Below are 20,264 nucleotides of genomic sequence, written 5' to 3'. Positions count from 1 at the left end.
GGTGGCCGCCAGGGACAGCCTAGTGCAGTACAAAATCCTCCACCGATTTCATTTGACTCCGACTAGACTGCATAGGGCCTTCCCTGACACACCAGCGGCCTGCTGGCGCTGCGGTGCGGTGGACCCCGCATATACGCACATGCTCTGGCATTGCCCGCCCCTGGTTGTATACTGGACCAGAATCCTGGACTTTGTGACTCGAGTGACCACCATCCGCGTGCCCCTCAAGCTAGAATATTGTATCCTGGGACTTGTAAATGATTTGGCTCATTCAGTGGCGACTCGCACTCTTTTGGGCCTTCTGCAGTTTTACGCGAGGAAATTGGTGGTGCTCAGATGGCGGAGGCCCGAGGCGCCCACCCTTTCCGCGTGGAAATCTTTGGTGAATTTGGTGATCCCACTATATAAGGCAACTTATGCCAACAGAGGTTGCCCACAGAAGTTTGCGAAGGTTTGGGACATCTGGTTGGAGTCCAGCGAAACTGCTAATAATGCTAAGGGCTCTGAGGGGGTGACCCCGGGACCTTGATTTGTATGGATTCTTCTCCCCCTGTGTACGGTGGAGTCGGGACTCTCGCCACCCTCATGGGCTCCTGGGTTGTCCCGCGGTGTATGGACTATCACTGTTTGCACAATCCTCCATGGTGAAGCACGATCTCTTGTAGCAGCTGGGTGCAGCCTTGTTTGGGGATGTTTTTTATGCTTTTTTGTTTTTGCTCTGATCTGTGTTATTGAGCCAGGGAATGCCCAACGGCTCTGTTTTGTATGTTGCTCTTTTTCTAAAAACCTAATAAAAAGAATTTTCAAAAAAAAAAAAAAAAAAGGGCACTTTTTTCTTTTGTGGCCCCCGAGCCCTGCTCCACAGAAGCCTTGACTTCCATACTTTGCCTGATGATGGCCAATAAATCTGGAACAGAAATATGTTATTTAGAATCATTGGCTCTATTATATTGGACCATCTCTGTACTGTAAAGTTCCGAATACATGGTTGGCAGGAAGTTTAAAAAAAGATGAAAGGGGTATAAAAATTCCTTTTAACCCAAGAAACGATGCTGGACTCTTCTCAGAGCACATTTTGGTTCCTTTTGACCACCAGAACCACAAATTGCTATACTGTACAGTATAGTGTCCTGTATGTATGCTTTGAATTGGGGGTGCTGCCCTCTGCTGGGCATCGCAGGTGTAGCATGAACTTTTGTCATTTGCTGTCATTTGACAGATTGAATATGTCAGATGCAACGACAGCATAGTTAACGGCACAATTAAACACAACAGTTGCAATTGAAAAACATCTTTATCTTTCTTTAAAGTGGAACTAAACCCACCAATTTAACTGTTTTCCAAAAGAAAGCTCCAGTTGGAAATGTTCAATAAATGTTATTATAAACTTAATCAAACATAACAATGTTGTTTTCAGCAGTGTCTTCATTTACGCTGTAGGAGAGGTAAATGAAACGCAAAATGCCGCTGGTGGTGATGGGATTCCATGTCACTGAGAGGCAGTTGCAGTAATAAAAGGGTGACTGTAGCCAGAGCTGCAGTGCAGACACACTGAACTAGCACAGTGAGCCTCTGCTAGCCTCTCCATTTGGGACCGAAAAAACATTATATATATATATATATATATATATATATATATATATATATATATATATATATATATATATATATATACACACAGTGCCTTGCAAAAGTATTCAGCCCCCTTGAACTTTGCGACCTTTTGCCACATTTCAAGCTTCAAACATAAAGATATAAAACTGTAATTTTTTGTGAAGAGTCAACAACAAGTGTGACACAATCATGAAGTGGAATGAAATTTATTGGATATTTCAAACTTTGATAACAAATAAAAGACTGAAAAATTGGGCGTGCAAAATTATTCAGCCCCTTTACTTTTCAGTGCAGCAAACTCTCTCCAGAAGTTCAGTGAGGATCTCTGAATGATCCAATGTTGACCTAAATGACTAATGATGATAAATAGAATCCACCTGTGTGTAATCAAGTCTCCTTATAAATGCACCTGCACTGTGATAGTCTCAGAGGTCCGTTTAAAGCTCAGAGAGCATCATGAAGAACAAGGAATACACCAGGCAAGTCTGAGATACTGTTGTGGAGAAGTTTAAAGCAGGATTTGGATACAAAAAGATTTCCCAAGCTTTAAACATCCCAAGGAGCACTGTGCAAGCGATAATATTGAAATGGAAGGAGTATCAGACCACTGCAAATCTACGAAGACCTGGCCGTCCCTCTAAACTTTCAGCTCATACAAGGAGAAGACTGATCAGAGATGCAGCCAAGAGGCCCATGATCACTCTGGATGAACTGCAGAGATCTACAGCTGAGGTGGGAGACTCTGTCCATAGGACAACAATCAGTCGTATACTGCACAAATGTGGCCTTTATGGATGAGTGGCAAGAAGAAAGCCATTTCTTAAAGATATCCATAAAAAGTGTCATTTAAAGATTGCTACAAGCCACCTGGGAGACACACTAAACATGTGGAAGAAGGTGCTCTGGTCAGATGAAACCAAAATTTAACTTTTTGGCAACAATGCAAAACGTTATGTTTGGCGTAAAAGCAACACAGCTCATCACCCTGAACACACCATCCCCACTGTCAAACATGGTGGTGGCAGCATCATGGTTTGGGCCTGCTTTTCTTCAGCAGGGACAGGGAAGATGGTTAAAATTGATGGGAAGATGGATGGAGCCAAATACAGGACCATTCTGGAAGAAAACCTGATGGAGTCTGCAAAAGACCTGAGACTGGGACGGAGATTTGTCTTCCAACAAAACAATGATCCAAAACATAAAGCAAAATCTACAATGGAATGGTTTACAAATAAACATATCCAGGTGTTAGAATGGCCAAGTCAAAGTCCAGACCTGAATCCAATTGAGAGTCTGTGGAAAGAACTGAAAACTGCTGTTCACAAACGCTCTCCATCCAACCTCACTGAGCTCGAGCTGTTTTGCAAGGAGAAATGGGCAAAAATTTCAGTCTCTCAATGTGCAAAACTGATAGAAACATACCCCAAGCAACTTACAGCTGTAATCGCAGCAAAAGGTGGCGCTACAAAGTATTAACTTAAGGGGGCTCAATAATTTTGCACGCCCAATTTTTCAGTTTATTTGTTAAAAAAGTTTGAAATATCCAATAAATTTCATTCCACTTCATGATTGTGTCCCACTTGTTGCTGATTCTTCACAAAAAATTACAGTTTTATATCTTTATGTTTGAAGCCTGAAATGTGGCAAAAGGTCAAAAAGTTCAAGGGGGCAGAATACTTTCGCAAGGCACTGTATATATATATATATATATATATATATATATATATTAGCTACATCGTTTACCTGAATTTTTTATTTTTTTTTCTACAGAATTTTTTACTGTTGTTTCAAAACCTTGCATCCCTGTATATTTTGTTAAAGTGGTCCAAGCATCAGATATATATTATTTATTTTAAGAACAGCACACAAAGTAATGTGCCAGTGCAAGATCTGGTCTCCCACAGTACATAGAAACATGGAACATGGAAATGCAATTATTTTAGTTTTTTTTTCTCATCAGCAGTATATAGCAGTCTTGTGACTTCTATTAGTGTCTGGCTTGTAGGAGGAGTTTCCATTCTTCTCTGACTGTCCTATGGGGCTGCATGACCCCTGGCCCTCTGTCTGGACAGTGCTGACTGGCCCTGTGCTGATCACATGCACCCCCCCCCCCCCAAAAAAAAATCTAGAAATATACACCAGACTGAGCATGTGCAGAGTGGCCCAAGGCTTTGTACTATCAGCAGATGGATAAGGGATAGTGGAAGCAGGGGAGGATCAAAGAAGACAGGATCAAACAGCCTTTTTACACAATGTGGAGGGTTAACCCCTTAGGTTCCACATGGGTATTACAAGCATGCTTTACTGCCAGGGGAGGGCTGGCAGCCTTAGGCCTGGGGGGCAAATCTAGTCAAGTGGCCCGTTGAACCACCGAATCAGCTCACCATCCATGCCCATCTGGTTTTTATAGCGGGTATTGATGTTGTTATGAAACAAGACCAATATGACCCCGATCTCGTTAAAGAGCCGATGCCGCGGCTCATTGCACATGTGATTGGCTGTGTCCAATCACAGTGGATCATGTGTAAAATGTGGAGAGCCAGATCAGTGGCATCTCCTCGCAGGGGAGACCTGTACAGATAATCAGAGCACAGCATTACAGTGCAGCCTCAGCAATGCCCAGCAAGTGACGCCAATCAGTGCTACCTTTCAGTGCCTGCTCATCAGTGCAGCCCATCATTGCATCAGTGCCACCTATTAGTGCCCCATATTAGTGTCTCCACATCAGTGCCACCTAGAAAAATGTTTTAACCACTTCTGGAGCGGACGATTTTCCCCCTTAATGACCAGGCCATTTTTTGCGATTCGGCACTGCGTTATTTTATTGGACAATTGCGTGGTCGTGCGATGCTGTAACCAAATAAAATTGATATCCTTTTTTTTCCTCACAAACAGAGCTTTCTTTTGGTGGTATTTGATCACCTGTGCGATTTTTATTTTTTGTGCTATAAACAAAAAAATGTGACAATTCTGAAAAAAACAATATTTTTCACATTCTGCTATATAACATTCACAATAATAATAAAAAAAATTAAAAATCAAAACTTTTTTATAATTTTAGGCCAATTTGTATTCTGCTACATATTTTTGGTAAAAAATAAATCCCAATAAGTGTATATTGATTGGTTTGCGCAAAAGTTATCGTTTCTACAAACTAGGGGAAAGATTTATGTCATGTTTATTCTTTACTAGTATTGGCAATTTGGCAGCGATAAGCGATTTTTTGCAGGACTGCAACATTGCGGCGGACAGATCGGACACCTAACTGACATTGTAGACACGATAACTTTTGCGCAAACCAATCAAAATACGCTTATTGGGATTTATTTTTTACCAAAAATATGTAGCAGAATACAAATTGGCCTAAAATTATGAAACAAAAAAATAAAAATCGCAGAGGTGATCAAATACCACCAACAGAAAGCTCTGTTTGTGGGGAAAAAGGACATCAATTGTATTTGGGTACAGCGTCGCCCGACCGCACAATTGTCAGTTAAAATAACGCAGTGCCGAATCGCAAAAAATGGCCTGGTCATTAAGGGGGGGAATCCTTCCGGTCCAGAAGTGGTTTTAAAGGACATACAGCGAGGACTGTACATCCAGTGGAGATCTAAATACTGGGCTCCATACATAAAAGTGAAAAGGAAAAAACAGCACACGTCCCATAGTAATCAGAGTGTCCATTCTATAAGTCCAGGATAGTGAAGGCCATGTCAGACCAGCAATCCTCTACAACTCACCAGTAACAAACCACTTACCTTTTCCTATGGAGTGGCTCCCTCACTGGATCAGTGAAATGTCGCTCTTTGCTTCCAAGTAAGTGAGTGAACTTCTACAGCATTTAGACCCAGCAAAGGAGCACTTCTATCAGTGGTTTGTCTTGGGATTTATCATTAGTAGCAGAAACACTCATTTGACATGGGGCTTAAGAGGAGCAGGAAAGTCTGACTGGTTTCTATGGCCAACAAGAACAGTTCTTTGTGAGCTGGGTACTAAGACTTAGAAACACCACTCAAAGCCAGGAAAACAACTCTCAGTTGCAGACTGCCTAACACAAACTCATCCAAAAGCATGCATATGCAGGATTAGGAAAGCACTGTGCACTCCCGACTAGACAACTTTAAACTTACCCGCCCACACTGGAGACTGCCCGTGTGATGTGAAGAGAATGTGTGGGCGGGCACAGGAAGAGAGGGGCGGGAGGAGGCAGAGCAGATCTGTTCTCTCATTTCTACAGAGGAGGGGGGCTTTGCTCCGTAAGAATGGAACACAAACAATCTCAGTCCTGTGTGACAGGTACAGGCAGCTAACATCCCTGTCACAGGACATATCGCCGGCTCGCAGCTGCAGTGGAAGATAGAGACATTCTTTTCACTGCTCCTCCACGCTGTAACCCTGCCAGAGCCGCCCGAGCAGCAGCACCCGGTCAGCTCCGACACATGCACAGTCCTGAGCTGCCTGTACAGCGGCCCATTTTACAGGGAATCAGAGCGGCCTGGGGGGAAATTGCCACTTTGCCCCCTGGCCCAGCCCGCCCCTGTTTACTGCATATACAGACTGATTTTATTGTTATGAGTTTATTAACACTTTATTATTTAAAGTGGAGCTTTTTCTGCAAAAAAAAATAAATACTGTTGTATTTTGTGACATGACAGCAGTTTGTTCATGGAGATTTGGACTACAAGGTCTCTTTTAGAGTTATTTAACAGTGAAAGTTTGGATTACCTGCATTTATGTGTTGGGGATAAATAACAAATGGTGCAACCATAAATCACGATTGTTATCCGGTTTTTGATCATTTACAACACCGCCCTCGCTTTTGCTTAACACGACATCCAGTGGTAGCAAACTGCAAAATAAACAATGAATTTATATTGATATTTAGATTATAAATCAGTTCAATAATCTTCAAATAGCCGAGAGTTTGTCTTCCAGATCTGCCAGCCAATGCGGCATATTCCCTGCCCCACCCCCACTGCCCACTGTATTTTCACACCATCGGTGTAAGATGGACCATTCACTACATTATAATGTCTATATAAACACCCTAGAGGAAACAGCCGCATATAGCCAGAGCATCGGGGGAAGGGGGGATAAAATAAAATATTATTTCAGCTTGATGTGAAATATCATTATTTTGCTATTTGGTTCCATTTCAGAGGGAGACTGGCGCGGTATTTCCATCACTGGCCGCTGTCGAGGGGATAATATGATAATGTTTCGCTTGATGTGAATGTAATATATATTTATGATCCTGCTGCTTGTGTTGAAGCCATCCCTAGATCTTGATTATTTACTCTCTGCTGGGTTTAGAGCCATTTCCTTCTTTTTGAAGTGTCCGCCGTCTTATGTACTGTACGCCTTTGGAGCACCATTATTAGGTGACCAGTAACAGATTTATTATTACTGTACAGAAGATGATGGATTGGCTTTGTTTCATATTGAGGTGCATTTGGTGCCATGATCATCTCAAGACGGTTGTAAAGGAGGCTTTTATCACTTTTCAGTACTGCTGGAGGACTCCTCTCCTTCCAAAATACAACTCATCTTGTGAAATATTCTTCACTGCTGGAGGACTCTGCTCCTTCCTCTAATTCTCCTCTCCTAAAATACTCTGCATTCCTGGAGAACTCTGCTCCTTCCTCTAATTCTCTTCTAAAATATTCTGCATTCCTGGAGAACTCTGCTCCTTCCTCTAATTCTCCTCTTCTAAAATATTCTGCATTCCTGGAGAACTCTGCTCCTTCCTCTAATTCTCCTCTTCTAAAATATTCTGCATTCCTGGAGAACTCTGCTCCTTCCTCTAATTCTCTGCTTCTAAAATATTCTGCATTCCTGGAGAACTCTGCTTCTTCCTCTAATTCTCCTCTTCTAAAATATTCTGCATTCCTGGAGAACTCTGCTCCTTCCTCCAATTCTCTTCTAAAATATTCTGCATTCCTGGAGAACTCTGCTCCTTCCTCTAATTCTCTTCTAAAATATTCTGCATTCCTGGAGAACTCTGCTCCTTCCTCTAATTCTCTTCTAAAATATTCTGCATTCCTGGAGAACTCTGCTCCTTCCTCTAATTCTCCTCTTCTAAAATATTCTGCACTCCTGGAGAACTCTGCTCTTTCCTCTAATTCTCCTCTCCCAAAATACTCTGCATTCTTGGAGAACTCTGCTCCTTCCTCTAATTCTCCTCTTCTAAAATATTCTGCATTCCTGGAGAACTCTGCTCCTTCCTCTAATTCTCCTCTCCTAAAATACTCTGCATTCCTGGAGAACTCTGCTCCTTCCTCTAATTCTCCTCTTCAAAAATAATCTGCATTCCTGGAGAACTCTGCTCCTTTACCCCAGCGAGCAGGAGGGGACGTCCCCCCACCCCACCGCCTTCCGTGGCTCTGCCCGGATTTCCCGTCCCACCAGAAGACCTGAGCAACCAGCCGGCGCGTCCGCCGGCTGATTGAAGTCCCAAACAAAGCCAGATTCGGCTTTGATCTGGTCTCCGATCATGTAACCCAGAAGCAACATTACTACGTCACTTCTGGTTTACTCAGCTGTCAATGGCGCCGATTTAAAAAAACTGTCAGTATTTCGGCATTTTGAATACTTTGAGGTGCATTGGAGGGGTCTGAGTTATTTTAGATCCTAGATCCCTCCGTAAAGAGTACCTGTCACTGCCTATTACTATCACAAGGGATGTTTACATTCCTCGTGACAGCAATAAAAATGGTCAGATTTTTTATTTTTTTTTAAACAGTGTTAAAAAAATAAATAAAAAGAACATGTATTGCGCCCCCGACCCACGTGAGCGCGCTCACAGAAGAAAACGCACCCGCAAATGAAAACGGTGCTTAAATCACACATGTGAGGTATCGCCACAATCGTCAAAGCGAGAGCAATAATTCTAGCAAAAGACCTCCTCTGTAGCTCTAAACTAATAACGTTAACATTTTTTTAAGCTATGGATGTTTTTAAGTACTGTAGTTTGTCTCCATTCTATGAATGTGCGCAATTTTAAACCGTAACATGTTGGGTATCTATTTACTTGGCGTGACATCATCTTTCACAATATCCAAAAAAATGGGGCTAACTTTACTGTATAGTTTTTTAAATTCAGTGAAATGTATTTATTTTATTTTTTTTAAAAATGCGTTTAAGAGACTGCTGCGCAAATATATATATATATATATATATATATATATATATATATATAATGTTTGGGGGTTTTAAATAATTTTCTAGCAAAAAAAATACTGATTATTTACATAGTGAGGTTGAAAAAAGACATCAGTCCATCCAGTTCAACCCATAATGTGTGTGTGTGTTTGCTGCTAACCGAACATTGCATACCCCTGTATGTTGTGGTCTTTAAGGTGCCCATCTAATAGTGTTTTTTAAACTATCGATGCCCCCTGCTGATACCACTGCTTGTGGAAGAGAGTTCCACATCTTTACCGCTCTGACAGTAAAGAACCCCTTACGTCGTTTACGGTTCAACCGTGTTTCTTCTAGTTTTAGTGAGTGGCCCTGTGTCTTATTGAATTCCCTTTCTCTGAAAAGTTTGTTCCTTATGCTATGGTCACCAGTACAGTATTTGTACATTATAGCTTGTAAACAACATGTGTCAGAAATAGACTTGGTCCTTCAGTGGTTAAAATATGTACGTTTTGTTGGTTCTCAAATCTACTAGATAAATTGATACGTTGTTATTGAAGTTTGCTTTTATGCATAATATTGTCATTGAATCATAATGTACTGATTGATGACAGCTGAGTTTAGGGTCCTTTCACACAGCCTTTCAGCCCAAATCCACCTGATGGTTTTTCAGGCCAGTCTGAGCAGAAGCTCTGTGGAAGTCTATGGGCAGGCAGATGTAAAAATGTATGTCTGTTTACAACCGATTGATTACCTCCAAGCCCATCTAGGCAGGGAAAAAAAATGAAAAGGTCTGCGTTCTTTTCAATTTTTTTTAGGCCTAAGCGTAATGGACCTGAGGTAGTCGGATGTAAACAAACATGTTTTTTCACATTCACCTAGCTATAGACCTAACATGGGTCTGTTAATGTATCCTTCAGCTCAGATTCAGCAGGGGATCTATTCACTGATCCCCTGCAGATCAGAATAGACATAGTCCCTGTGAAATAGGCCCTAATCTCCAGAAGGAGATATATTCTTCTCTACCTTCGACTGTCCTTCATTCTCCACTCCCTCCACCCCTTAACTCACTCACTGCCCAGGAGATCACCAATCACTACAAACATAAGATTGATACAATTTGTGAGGAGATCTTCGTTGTACAGATACCTTCTCCACTTAGCACTGAATGTCCACAGGTACAATCATTACTTCCCTCATTCAACCCCACCACTATAGACGAGGTTGCTAAACTTCTTTCTAATGTCCACCCGTTAACCCCCTAAACCCTGTTCCCTTGCAAATTCTATGTTCACCCTCTGACTCTATTCTACATTCTCTAACTCACATCTTTAATCTCTCCGTCTCTTCTGGCATCTTCCCCAACTCTCTAAAACATTCACTAGCCAAAAGTCCTTACTGGATCCCCATCCCACCCCACCCCACTGTCCAAATCTTGCCGCCTCAACCTGCACAACATCTCGAAAATACAGCCATTAACCAATGACACCACAAAGCTCCTAGTTCACTCTCTGGTTATCTCTCGCCTCGACTACTGCAACTACCTTTTCATTGGCCTACCTTTACATAGGCTATCCCCCCTACAGTCCTTTATAAATGCTGCTGCCAAGCTCATCCAGCTTGCTAACCCTTCAGGGTCTGCTTCTCCTCTCTACCAATCCCTCCATTGGCTGCCACTTGCCTAACGAATTGAATTCAAAATACTAACAATAACCTACAAGGCCATCCACAACTTGGCCCCTAGCTACATCATTACCTAGTTTCAAAATACCAACCCAATCATTCTCTTGAATCTCTTCGTTCCTCCCCCTTCTGCTCTCTAGCTCCCTCGTCACTTCCTCTCATTCTCGCCTCAAGGACTTTTCCCAAGCCTCTCCCATCCTGTTGAACTCCCTACCCCAATCTGTCTGATTATCTCCTACTCTGTTTGCTTTTAGACAATCCCTGAAAACCCTCCTCTTCAGAGAAGCCTATCCTGCCTTCACCTAACAAGTGTACTTTAATTTTCTCCATCAGCTCCTCCCCCACAGCTTTTATCTTTTGTATCACTTGACCCTCCCTTCTAGATTGTAAGCTCTATTGAGCAGGGCCCTCTGATTTCTCCTGTATTGAATTGTATTGTAATTGTACTGTCTACCCCTCATGTTGTAAAGCGATCTATAAATCCTATATAGTAATAATATGTATTAGGTGTTGGTGAATGTGAAAAATGCAACATATTCCATTTGCTTGCTATACCCTGTTTTTTGGAATAAATACAGTACATTTTCATTAAGTGGTTAGGGAGTCATCAACCTGGTATATGTTTGGTTCATATGTCTCAGTGACGCAATTCTCTCTTTGCTTGTTTCCTTTAAACTCTTCTTTATGATCTTTTTCCTGTTTTCCTGCCTACAGTCCGAGGTGTCATGGATTCCGAACAAACATTACTCAGGAATATACGGACTCATGAAGCTAGTGCTTACCAAGACTCTTCCGGCCAGCCTGGAGCGAGTCATTGTCCTGGACACGGACATCACCTTTGCCACAGACATCGCTGAGCTGTGGGCCGTCTTTCACAAGTTCAAAGGTCAGAGAACTCTCTATTTCTATATTGCAAGCCAATCTGAGCACCTCACTCTGTGTATTTTGTACAGCAATTTGGCTGCTTTTAGTTGGATCTTTGCCCGATGTTCTCCTACATATTTATAAAGCTACGATCTATAGGCCAGTGAGGTTGTAAAAAGGTGAAGGATCTCTGATAAATGCGGTCTCTGTTCACTCTGAAATTGGTGCTGAGAAGGAAGATATTGTAGGATTAATTTCTGAAGTATTATTATTCTACTAATGATCGGTAGAAAAAGTGTTAGTGTTTGGACTCTTGTACACTGCAGCTTAAAAAAGCTCAGTACAGCTTTTTTTTTCTGAGCTAAAATACAGCCCATTCATTGTAATGTGCCTATGCACACAGGCGCATAAACGAGGGCCAGGCATTCTTCAGTAAGTACAAAATAGAAAAATCTGCATTTTTGGCAGTAATTTACGCCTCATGCGCGCGAATGCACACAAATGTGCTCAAATGGCCGTATTACATAATGCACAAGACAAGAACACAAGAATACGTTTCCGCAAAATTGTGCGAAATTGCCCGAACACATATGCACGAAGATACATAAAAAAAACAAAACCTGATGAAAAAGTAGATGCTCAAACAGGAGTATCATGTGCAAGAGGCCGTAGGCATTTGGTGACCTTAGAGAATCGTTGATTATCCTACTAAACTAATCCTAGTACTGACCATATAAGATAGTAGGAAAGATAGTTTAAACATGAAGTTTTATCCACTTATATTTTCTTTCTCTATTGCCTTCCTTGGCACCCCCAACCAACCAACCAACCAACCAACCAACCAACCAACCAACATGCTAAGGACATTTGTAATAAAGCCTTTCAGTCTCTATTGCATACCTTATTTTAACCTTAGCGATGTCATCATTGGGTCTCTGTGCTTCTCTGTGTAATGCAGGCAGATCATGGTTGGCTGGAGGGACCGGCAGGGTGCTGTACATACCTACTTAAGATAACATCACAGCGCCCTGCCTCAAAAGTGGGCTCTTTGGTGGAGGTATGCAAATACCAATTTGCCTTGAGCCTACGTGATTGAAGGAATTTCAAACCAATGAATTAAAGGGGTGGGTCAGAGACAGTCAGGCTAGGAAGAAATGAGCTAGATGATCCTGGATGTCCTCCAGACAGGAAATGAGGTGGGCTTTATCTGACTTGCCGTAGCTTCTAATGCACGCTCTGTAAAATGCACAGTGTGCAGAGAAATCAGAGTAAGCAATTTTAATACAGGAGAGGAACATGTACAACTGTTCAAGGATGAAGGGAAGGCTGAAGTTCTACTCTAAGGTTTATGTACCGGGCTGTGCCGACAAGCTTTTTTTTTTTTACCTCAAATGGGTTTTGCATTCCCATCTAAGAATGGAATGAATGAATGGAATGTATAAATGCAGGTCAAGAGGAGGGTAACTGCAGATCAAATGCACCTGTCAGTGAATTCAGAATGATCACTGGAGCATCTCAAATGATGCCACAAGCCCAAAGCGCCCTAATACAGGCTTCCCAAGGTTAGGGGTATCTTTTTTTTTTTTATTACTGTGTAGCACTGTCCCCGAAGGGCCTGCTGAATAATGACTTGATGGTCTCCACTGATTACCAGCACACCGTTACCTTGAGATATAGTTTGTTGATCCCTCCTTGCTCCTGATTGCTCGTCACACAATAAACAGTCTAGGGGTGTTGGTTTTTTTGGTGTTTATTTGGAACTGGGATAGGAGAAGGGAATATTGGGATGCTCCTGTTTGAACTATTCACATTAGTGGAGGACTTCTATCTTTAAGCCTTCTAGGTTGATTGGAAACAGCTAGGCTGCCTAATCCACACTGCTGCAAGTGTAGAAAGGGTCAAGCTTCCTGCTCTCTTTAATTCCTAGCAAGACGACCTGGTAGATAATGACTTATCTTCAGGACACTCTCACTAGCACCCCTTTCAACCGACACCCGTCCACTGACTATCCTAGGAATAGGGGTGGCCCCCCCCCTCAGGTCAGGCCCCTTGACATGAGATTCTGTACTCACTGTACTGCAGAAACAGATCCTCCAGTGTCTCCCCTCTCAGTCAGCTCCTCTGGACCTCCGGGTTCAGTTCCTCACTGCTACTCTCCAGGCCCTCAGGACGATCCCCCTGGGGCTGCATGGCACCTCTACAGATGGGGAGGTAGCCGCCCCCCTCCCTCCGGGACTCTGCTATCCAGCCAGAAGACCCAGAGCACATGTGCTCCTGGCTTTTATACAGTATCCTAACATGCACCGAGGTACTTTCTCTGTGCCAATCATAAGGACTGTATCAAAAGCCCATGCACCCATTCTTCAGGTTTCCTTCCACTGTCCAACATGCCTCCCTATTGGACCAGGGTGAAGCACTCTCTAGACAGAATGAGCTGCATCCTGAGCACAATGATCAGACCTCACTAACAGATCCTGCTCTATGGTAGGCAGAGAACAATATCGAGTCACGTGCAGAGCCCCTCTGGTAAGCAGACAGAGCTCAAACTATACTTTCTCACTAGCACTTACCCAGGAGGGTGCTACAACTGTATGTCTCCTATGGCCCTTTATGGCTTTGGGTTTGGAGGTCAGACAAGGGGTAAGCAGATGCAGGGAGAACCAATGGTGATTGGAGAAAGTTCTGTGAACACGCTGATCTATTGGCCATCAGGTATCCAGCAGACCCATAGGCATGTCACTCAATGCAACCAAAACCATCCAGCCTAGGGCTCTGCCGTCTCATGTTGGGCGGCCCCTTTACTTCCACAGCTCAGTCTGCCAATTATAAAGGCAAGAGACTCACAGACTTCCCGCTATTTAGTAATGCTTAAAGGTTAGCGGCCCTCAAAGTCCAAAACACATGTTGAATGAGTCTTGTGATATTTTTTTTTTCATCTAGGTTGTAGCAATCATGTGTGGAGAAAGGTCAACACCTTTGCTGATTAGTGTTATCAGCATCTGCTCACAGAAAGGAAAGGGCAGGAGCTGACACTTCCTAATGAGCCATAAGAAGCATGATTCAGTGCCCACATCACCACTGCCAGAGTTTGCTTTCACTTAAAGAGACACTCCGCCCAAAGCTTAAAGTTCTGACTCATTTCATGGATATAAGTTGGACTCAAAAAGACTCAAAAATGGCACACATCCCCAAGAATGATTTTTATTTATTTTTATTTTGTTCTATAGGATATAGCTAGAATTACAAGTCTTTTGGCTTTTGCTCAATAACTGATTCTTTATCAAGAAAATAATTCACTCTAGGTGATTTGTGCCATTCAGGCCCCTTTCATACTTGTGGGGCTTGTCCTGCAATTTGGGGCTTAAAAGTCGCATAACAAGTCATACTCTATGATTTCCAATGAGTACTTATCTTCAAGTTGCAACAACTTCAAAGTAGTCCCTGCACTACTTTGGTTTGAGGTCCATAGACATAGGCTTTGCTTCTCAGCCCCATCGGTTGTCATTACAAGACAGCCGACCATCTGCTATGGACACCGGTACCGGGGTGATGCCTCTAGCTGCAGGCATCACTACAGTACAAGCACTTTCCCGAAATATCGGTAACCTCAGGGGCCAATTCTGATATATCGGGGAAAGTGCATATCGGCCCCCGATATATCGGTGTTGCCGATAATCAGTCGACCCCTAATCTGTATGGCATACATACATTGGTCCAGCTTTGCACAATGTAAGCAATGTACCTGATGGTCCACTAGGAACGATGAAAAATCACTGTAGTAGTCTATGCTGCTTCAGTGATGACTGAGATTTTCCCGGTTCTGCCGGGTCCCCTCTGCACACAGAATACAGTAGATGTCTTGCTTGCCACTTCTGCCATTTACAGAATGCCTTGTATTTTTTTTTTTCAATTATTTCAACATGATCTCTGATTGGAAGAAGTGGGAATGAAGGGGGGTAAAGTAGCAAATTAGAAGGTGTTCTGTAAACGGTGGCAGTCCTGAGCAATAACCCCTGTGGTCAGTGTACAGAGGAAAAACCGCTTGCACAGAACCCCAGCACAGCGTGGATGATCGCAGCAATCACTATAGTAGTGACAACTGCTAAAGTGATTTCCATCTTCCCTGGTGGTATGAGATATGTACACAACTAGAAAAAAAAAAGACAATGGGAATGCTAATAAATTAGGATGTAGTTAACACCCTCCAGTAACCTACCCACTCACTCTTACGTAAATATACAGTAGATCAAAGAGTGGGGCTATATGGCAAAAAAACAGCATACAAGAAAAAAAGGTGTTTTGTTTTACATAATTTCTCTACATGTTGCATTTGCTTATTTTGTATTAAATGTGATAGTTTTTGCTACACCTATTGTAGGTTGATATGTTTTTGTAACCATTCCCCGGTGCCTCATCAGATATGGTGCTTTTGGGTCCTTTTACACGGTCCGCTGTCCGGTGCGGACCGTTCTCTGCTCAGCGGGGAATGATCCGCCGATCCCCGCGGAGCCAGCGGATGACAGCTCCCTCTCCGCTCTGTGTGCAGGGAGGGAGGTGTCAGAGCCCCGCTGCTCTCTATGGGAAAACGGATGAGAGCGGACCGCCTGTCCGCTCTCATGCGATCCCATCCGATCCGATCCCCTGGACTGATAGAAAATAGGGTTTCCATCCGTCCAGATTTCACGGACAGGATCGGATGCGGATGGCAGCGGGTGTCAGCGGACATGTCCCCGCTGACATCCGCTGCCCCGTAGGGATGCATGGAGGATCCAATCAGATCCGCCTAAAAAACTGACAGACGGATCTGATCGGATCGTTCGCGTCAAAGGACCCTTAGGCTACTCTTTCTATTTTCATAATTTTTCTTGTATGAGATATGCACACTTACATTATGCCAAGCTGGACCAATAAGTATGTAATACAGGTAATTCCTGGAGTTCTGCTTTACCATTCTGACATGTGGTGCAGTCATGTTTTGGTGAGAGGTCTTCTTTATACATGGTTCCATCCCCAAAAAAGACAAAGTCTGTGTTGTATGAGGGATGAAGGCATTCCACTTCTTCTATAGAATAGTATACTACCGTGGATATAGAATGAGGCCTTTTTTTGGCTAATAAAGATAGCAGAAGGGATTGTATGTTGTCTGTTAGTCCGAAATGTAAAATAAAGAAAAAAATCTACTTTCAATAACCCACAAAGGTAGTAGGTAAGGGTTTGTAATAAACTTTGCTAAAATCTACTTTGACTAACAGCCTTTAACAAGGGTTAAAGATTGCTATAAGTCCCCGATCTTTTCCTCCTCTATCTACTGAAGTTGCTTCCAGTGGTATTATCTTGTCCTTCCATAGACTCCGTTTGACACACGGCAGAACCCAGGCCTGAACCACTGATGTGTGGATTCTGGGACTGCGTAGATGTTTATTCCTCCATCTGGGTACAAATCTTAAATTTCTAACTGTATTCCAGCTGAGTGTACTCATGAATTATTCCTCCATAATAAAGTGTTCCTTCGTCGTATAAGCAGAACCATATTCACTGACAAGGCTGCCCTTTGCTGTGGCAGGGAATGTGCTGCCTGGGCTTCTCTAGTCCCTCAAAAACAGGGACAAAATGTCATTTTGCAGTTGAGTTACATTTATAAAGCGCCCCTCCTTACCTCCACTATGAACTGCTAACAGCGGTACATTGGAAAATGCACGTAAGCGAGAGGGGACTACTGTAACCGAGTCTCTGGCTGGAAGAAACACCAGTCCACCGCGTTTCCTACAGTTTGTAGCAGAAGAAAAGAAAAAAGCATAAGAATCTCAGAATGCAGATAAAGCGACTAAAATTGTACAGCTTTCTTTCAGAACCTGGACTGGGTATAAGCCGATAACAAACATTTTCACCAGCACAGCTGTTTCCTTTTTTCACATAGTAAAACAATGCATCACATGCACAAGAGTCGGGATTGCACCAGATCTTTTTCTCAAAAAGGCAGACCAGTATATATTTTTTACTTTCTGCTATAAAACATATTTGATAAAACTTTAGAAAAATCTATTTTTTTTTTATCAATTTAGGCCAATATGTATATTGCTACAAATTTTTGGTAAAAAAAATCCCAATAAGTGTATATTAATTGGTTTGCGCAAAAGTTATAGCATCTACAAACTATACAATATACCGTATACTAGAATTTTTTTTATTTTTTTTTTCTATACTTGTAATGGTAGCGATCAGTGACTTATAGCAGGACTACATATTGCAGTGGACAATTGGACACTAAATGACACTTTGTGGGAACCAGTGACACTAATATGGTGATTTGTGCTAAATATATGCACTGTCACTGTACTAATGACACTGACTGGACTCGCTCATCCATGTCTTTATGAACCTTACTTTGTGCACTGGTCCAAATCATTTGGTGGAGGGGGGATTATGGTGGGGGGTTGTTTTTCAGGGGTTGGGCTTGGCCCCTTAGTTCCAGTGAAGGGAACTCTTAAGGGGTCAGCATTTTGGACAATTTCATGCCTCCAACTTTGTGGTAACAGTTTGGGGTTGGCCCCTTCCTGTTCCAACATGAATGCGCACCAGTGCACAAAGCAAGGTCCATAAAGACATTGATGACTGAGTTTGGGGTGGAGGAACTTGTCTGGCCTGCCCAGAGCCCTGACCCCATCCTTATAGAACACCTTTGGGATAATTTAGAGAGGAGACTGCGATCCAGGCCTTCTCAGCCACATCAGTGCCTGACCTCACAAATGTTCTTCTAGAAGAATGGTCAAACATTGACACACTCCTAAACCTTGTGGACAGCCTTCCCAGAAGAGTTGAAGGTGTTATAGCTGCAAAGGGTGGGCCAACCCAATATTAGAAACATAGAAACATAGAATGTGTCGGCAGATAGGAACCATTTGGCCCATCTAGTCTGCCCAATATATCTGAATCCTATGAATAGTCCCTGGCCCTATCTTATATGAAGGATAGCCTTATGCCTATCCCATGCATGCTTAAACTCCTTCACTGTATTTGCAGCTACCACTTCTGCAGGAAGGTTATTCCATGCATCCACTACTCTCTCAGTAAAGTAATACTTCCTCATATTACTTTTAAACCTTTGCCCCTCTAATTTAAAACTGTGTCCTCTTGTGGTAGTTTTTCTTCTTTTAAATATGCTCTCCTCCTTTACCGAGTTGATTCCCTTTATGTATTTAAAAGTTTCTATCATATCCCCTCTGTCTCTTCTTTCTTCCAAGCTATACATGTTAAAGTCCTTTAACCTTTCCTGGTAAGTTTTTTCCTGCAATCCATATACTAGTTTAGTAGCTCTTCTCTGAACTCTCTCTAGAGTATCTATATCCTTCTGGAGATATGGCCTCCAGTACTGCGCACAATACTCCAAGTGAGGTCTCACCAGTTCTGCTGGCATTTCGTGCTGCTCTATTACATTGTCTTCCCACCTTTAAGTCTTCTGAAATAATTACTCCTAAATCCCTTTCCTCAGATACCGAGGTCAGGACTGTGTCAAATATTCTATATTCTGCCCTTGGGTTTTTACGTCCCAGGTGCATTATCTTGCACTTATCCACATTCAATTTCAGTTGCCAGAGTTCTGACCATTCTTCTAGTTTTCCTAAATCCTTTTCCATTTGGCGTTTCCCTCCAGGAACATCAACCCTGTTACATATCTTTGTGTCATCAGCAAAAAGACAAACCTTACCATCGAGGCCATTTGCAATATCACTTATGAAGATATTAAACAAAATTGGTCCCAGTACAGATCCCTGAGGTACCCCACTGGTAACATGACCTTGTTCTGAATGTTCTCCATTCACTACAACCCTCTGTTGTCTGTCACTCAGCCACTGCCTAATCCACTCAACAATATGGGAGTCCATGCTCAATGACTGCAGTTTATTGATAAGTCTTCTATGTGGGACAGTGTCAAAAGCCTTACTAAAATCTAGATATGCAATGTCTACTGCACCTCCACCGTCTATTATTTTAGTCACCGAGTCAAAAAAATCTATAAGATTTGTTTGACATGATCTCCCTGAAGTAAACCCATGTTGTTTTTCATCTTGCAGTACATGGGATTTAAGATGTTCCACAATCCTATCCTTTAATAGGGTTTCCATTAATTTGCCTACTATTGATGTTAGGGATGCACCGAATGTTCGGCGGCCGAACATTATTCGGCCGAAAATAGAAAAAATAGCACTTTCGGTGTTCGGCCGAATAAGTCAAAAGGCCGAATAATTTTGTGCCGAATAATAGGGCTGAACGATAGTCGATATGATATCGACTATCGTTCTGTGGCCGTAGGCGATATACATATCGCCGAGGTCACGATATTTACAGGGGGAAGGGACTCGGAGGAGGACAGGAGGACTCACAGACTTCCGTGAAGCCGGGACACTTCAGCGGTGAGCATACATTACATTACTCACTCGTGCACTGCAGCCCGCCCCACACATTCAATGAGTCTTACTCTCCTCCCTAGTTTTTTCAATGGCACATTCAGGAAGCCAATCACGCCGTGATTAGCTGCACAGCGAACCAATCACGCGTGCCTGCACACCTGATTGGTTCCGCTGTGCTCCTTTCCAGGCTACTACTAGTCCACCTCCAGCCTCCTACTACCACCACTATGAGAGACTGTATAATCTGATCGAGTCCACACTGACACTGACTGACTGTCACTGAGTAATTGATGTTACCACATTAACCCTGACCTGCCCAGTGCCCTGTATCTGCAATTAAAATTTACAAGGCTGCCTGCATGCTTCCTGATTCCATTCCCAGCATCCTTCCCAATCCCTACAGTGTCACTAACATTAACCCTATGGTACAAGGCTGCAGTGTGCACTGAATCCCATTCCCTACAGTAACATTTAGGGAGAGAGAGAGACATGAGAGGACAAGAGAGAGAGAGAGAGGACAAGAGAGAGAGAGAGACATGAGAGGACAAGAGAGAG

At 42.7% G+C, this 20,264-nt stretch overlaps 1 protein-coding gene across 1 annotated transcript in view; it reads left to right on the top strand.

Moving 5' to 3' along the window:
- The window catches only part of LARGE1 (LARGE xylosyl- and glucuronyltransferase 1), a 716,318-nt gene that overhangs the window by 431,416 nt on the left and 264,638 nt on the right, over positions 1–20,264 (top strand). Inside the window, exon 6 of the mRNA XM_082255353.1 lies at positions 11,152–11,323. Within this exon, the coding sequence (XP_082111479.1) occupies positions 11,152–11,323 (172 nt within the window). The remainder of the gene's footprint in view (positions 1–11,151; positions 11,324–20,264) is intronic.

The sequence above is a fragment of the Pelophylax lessonae genome (assembly GCF_965119305.1).
Source record: "Pelophylax lessonae genome assembly, chromosome: 4".
In the NCBI taxonomy this organism is placed as follows: Eukaryota; Metazoa; Chordata; class Amphibia; order Anura; family Ranidae; genus Pelophylax; species Pelophylax lessonae.
This window is presented reverse-complemented; position numbering and strand designations above follow the sequence as displayed.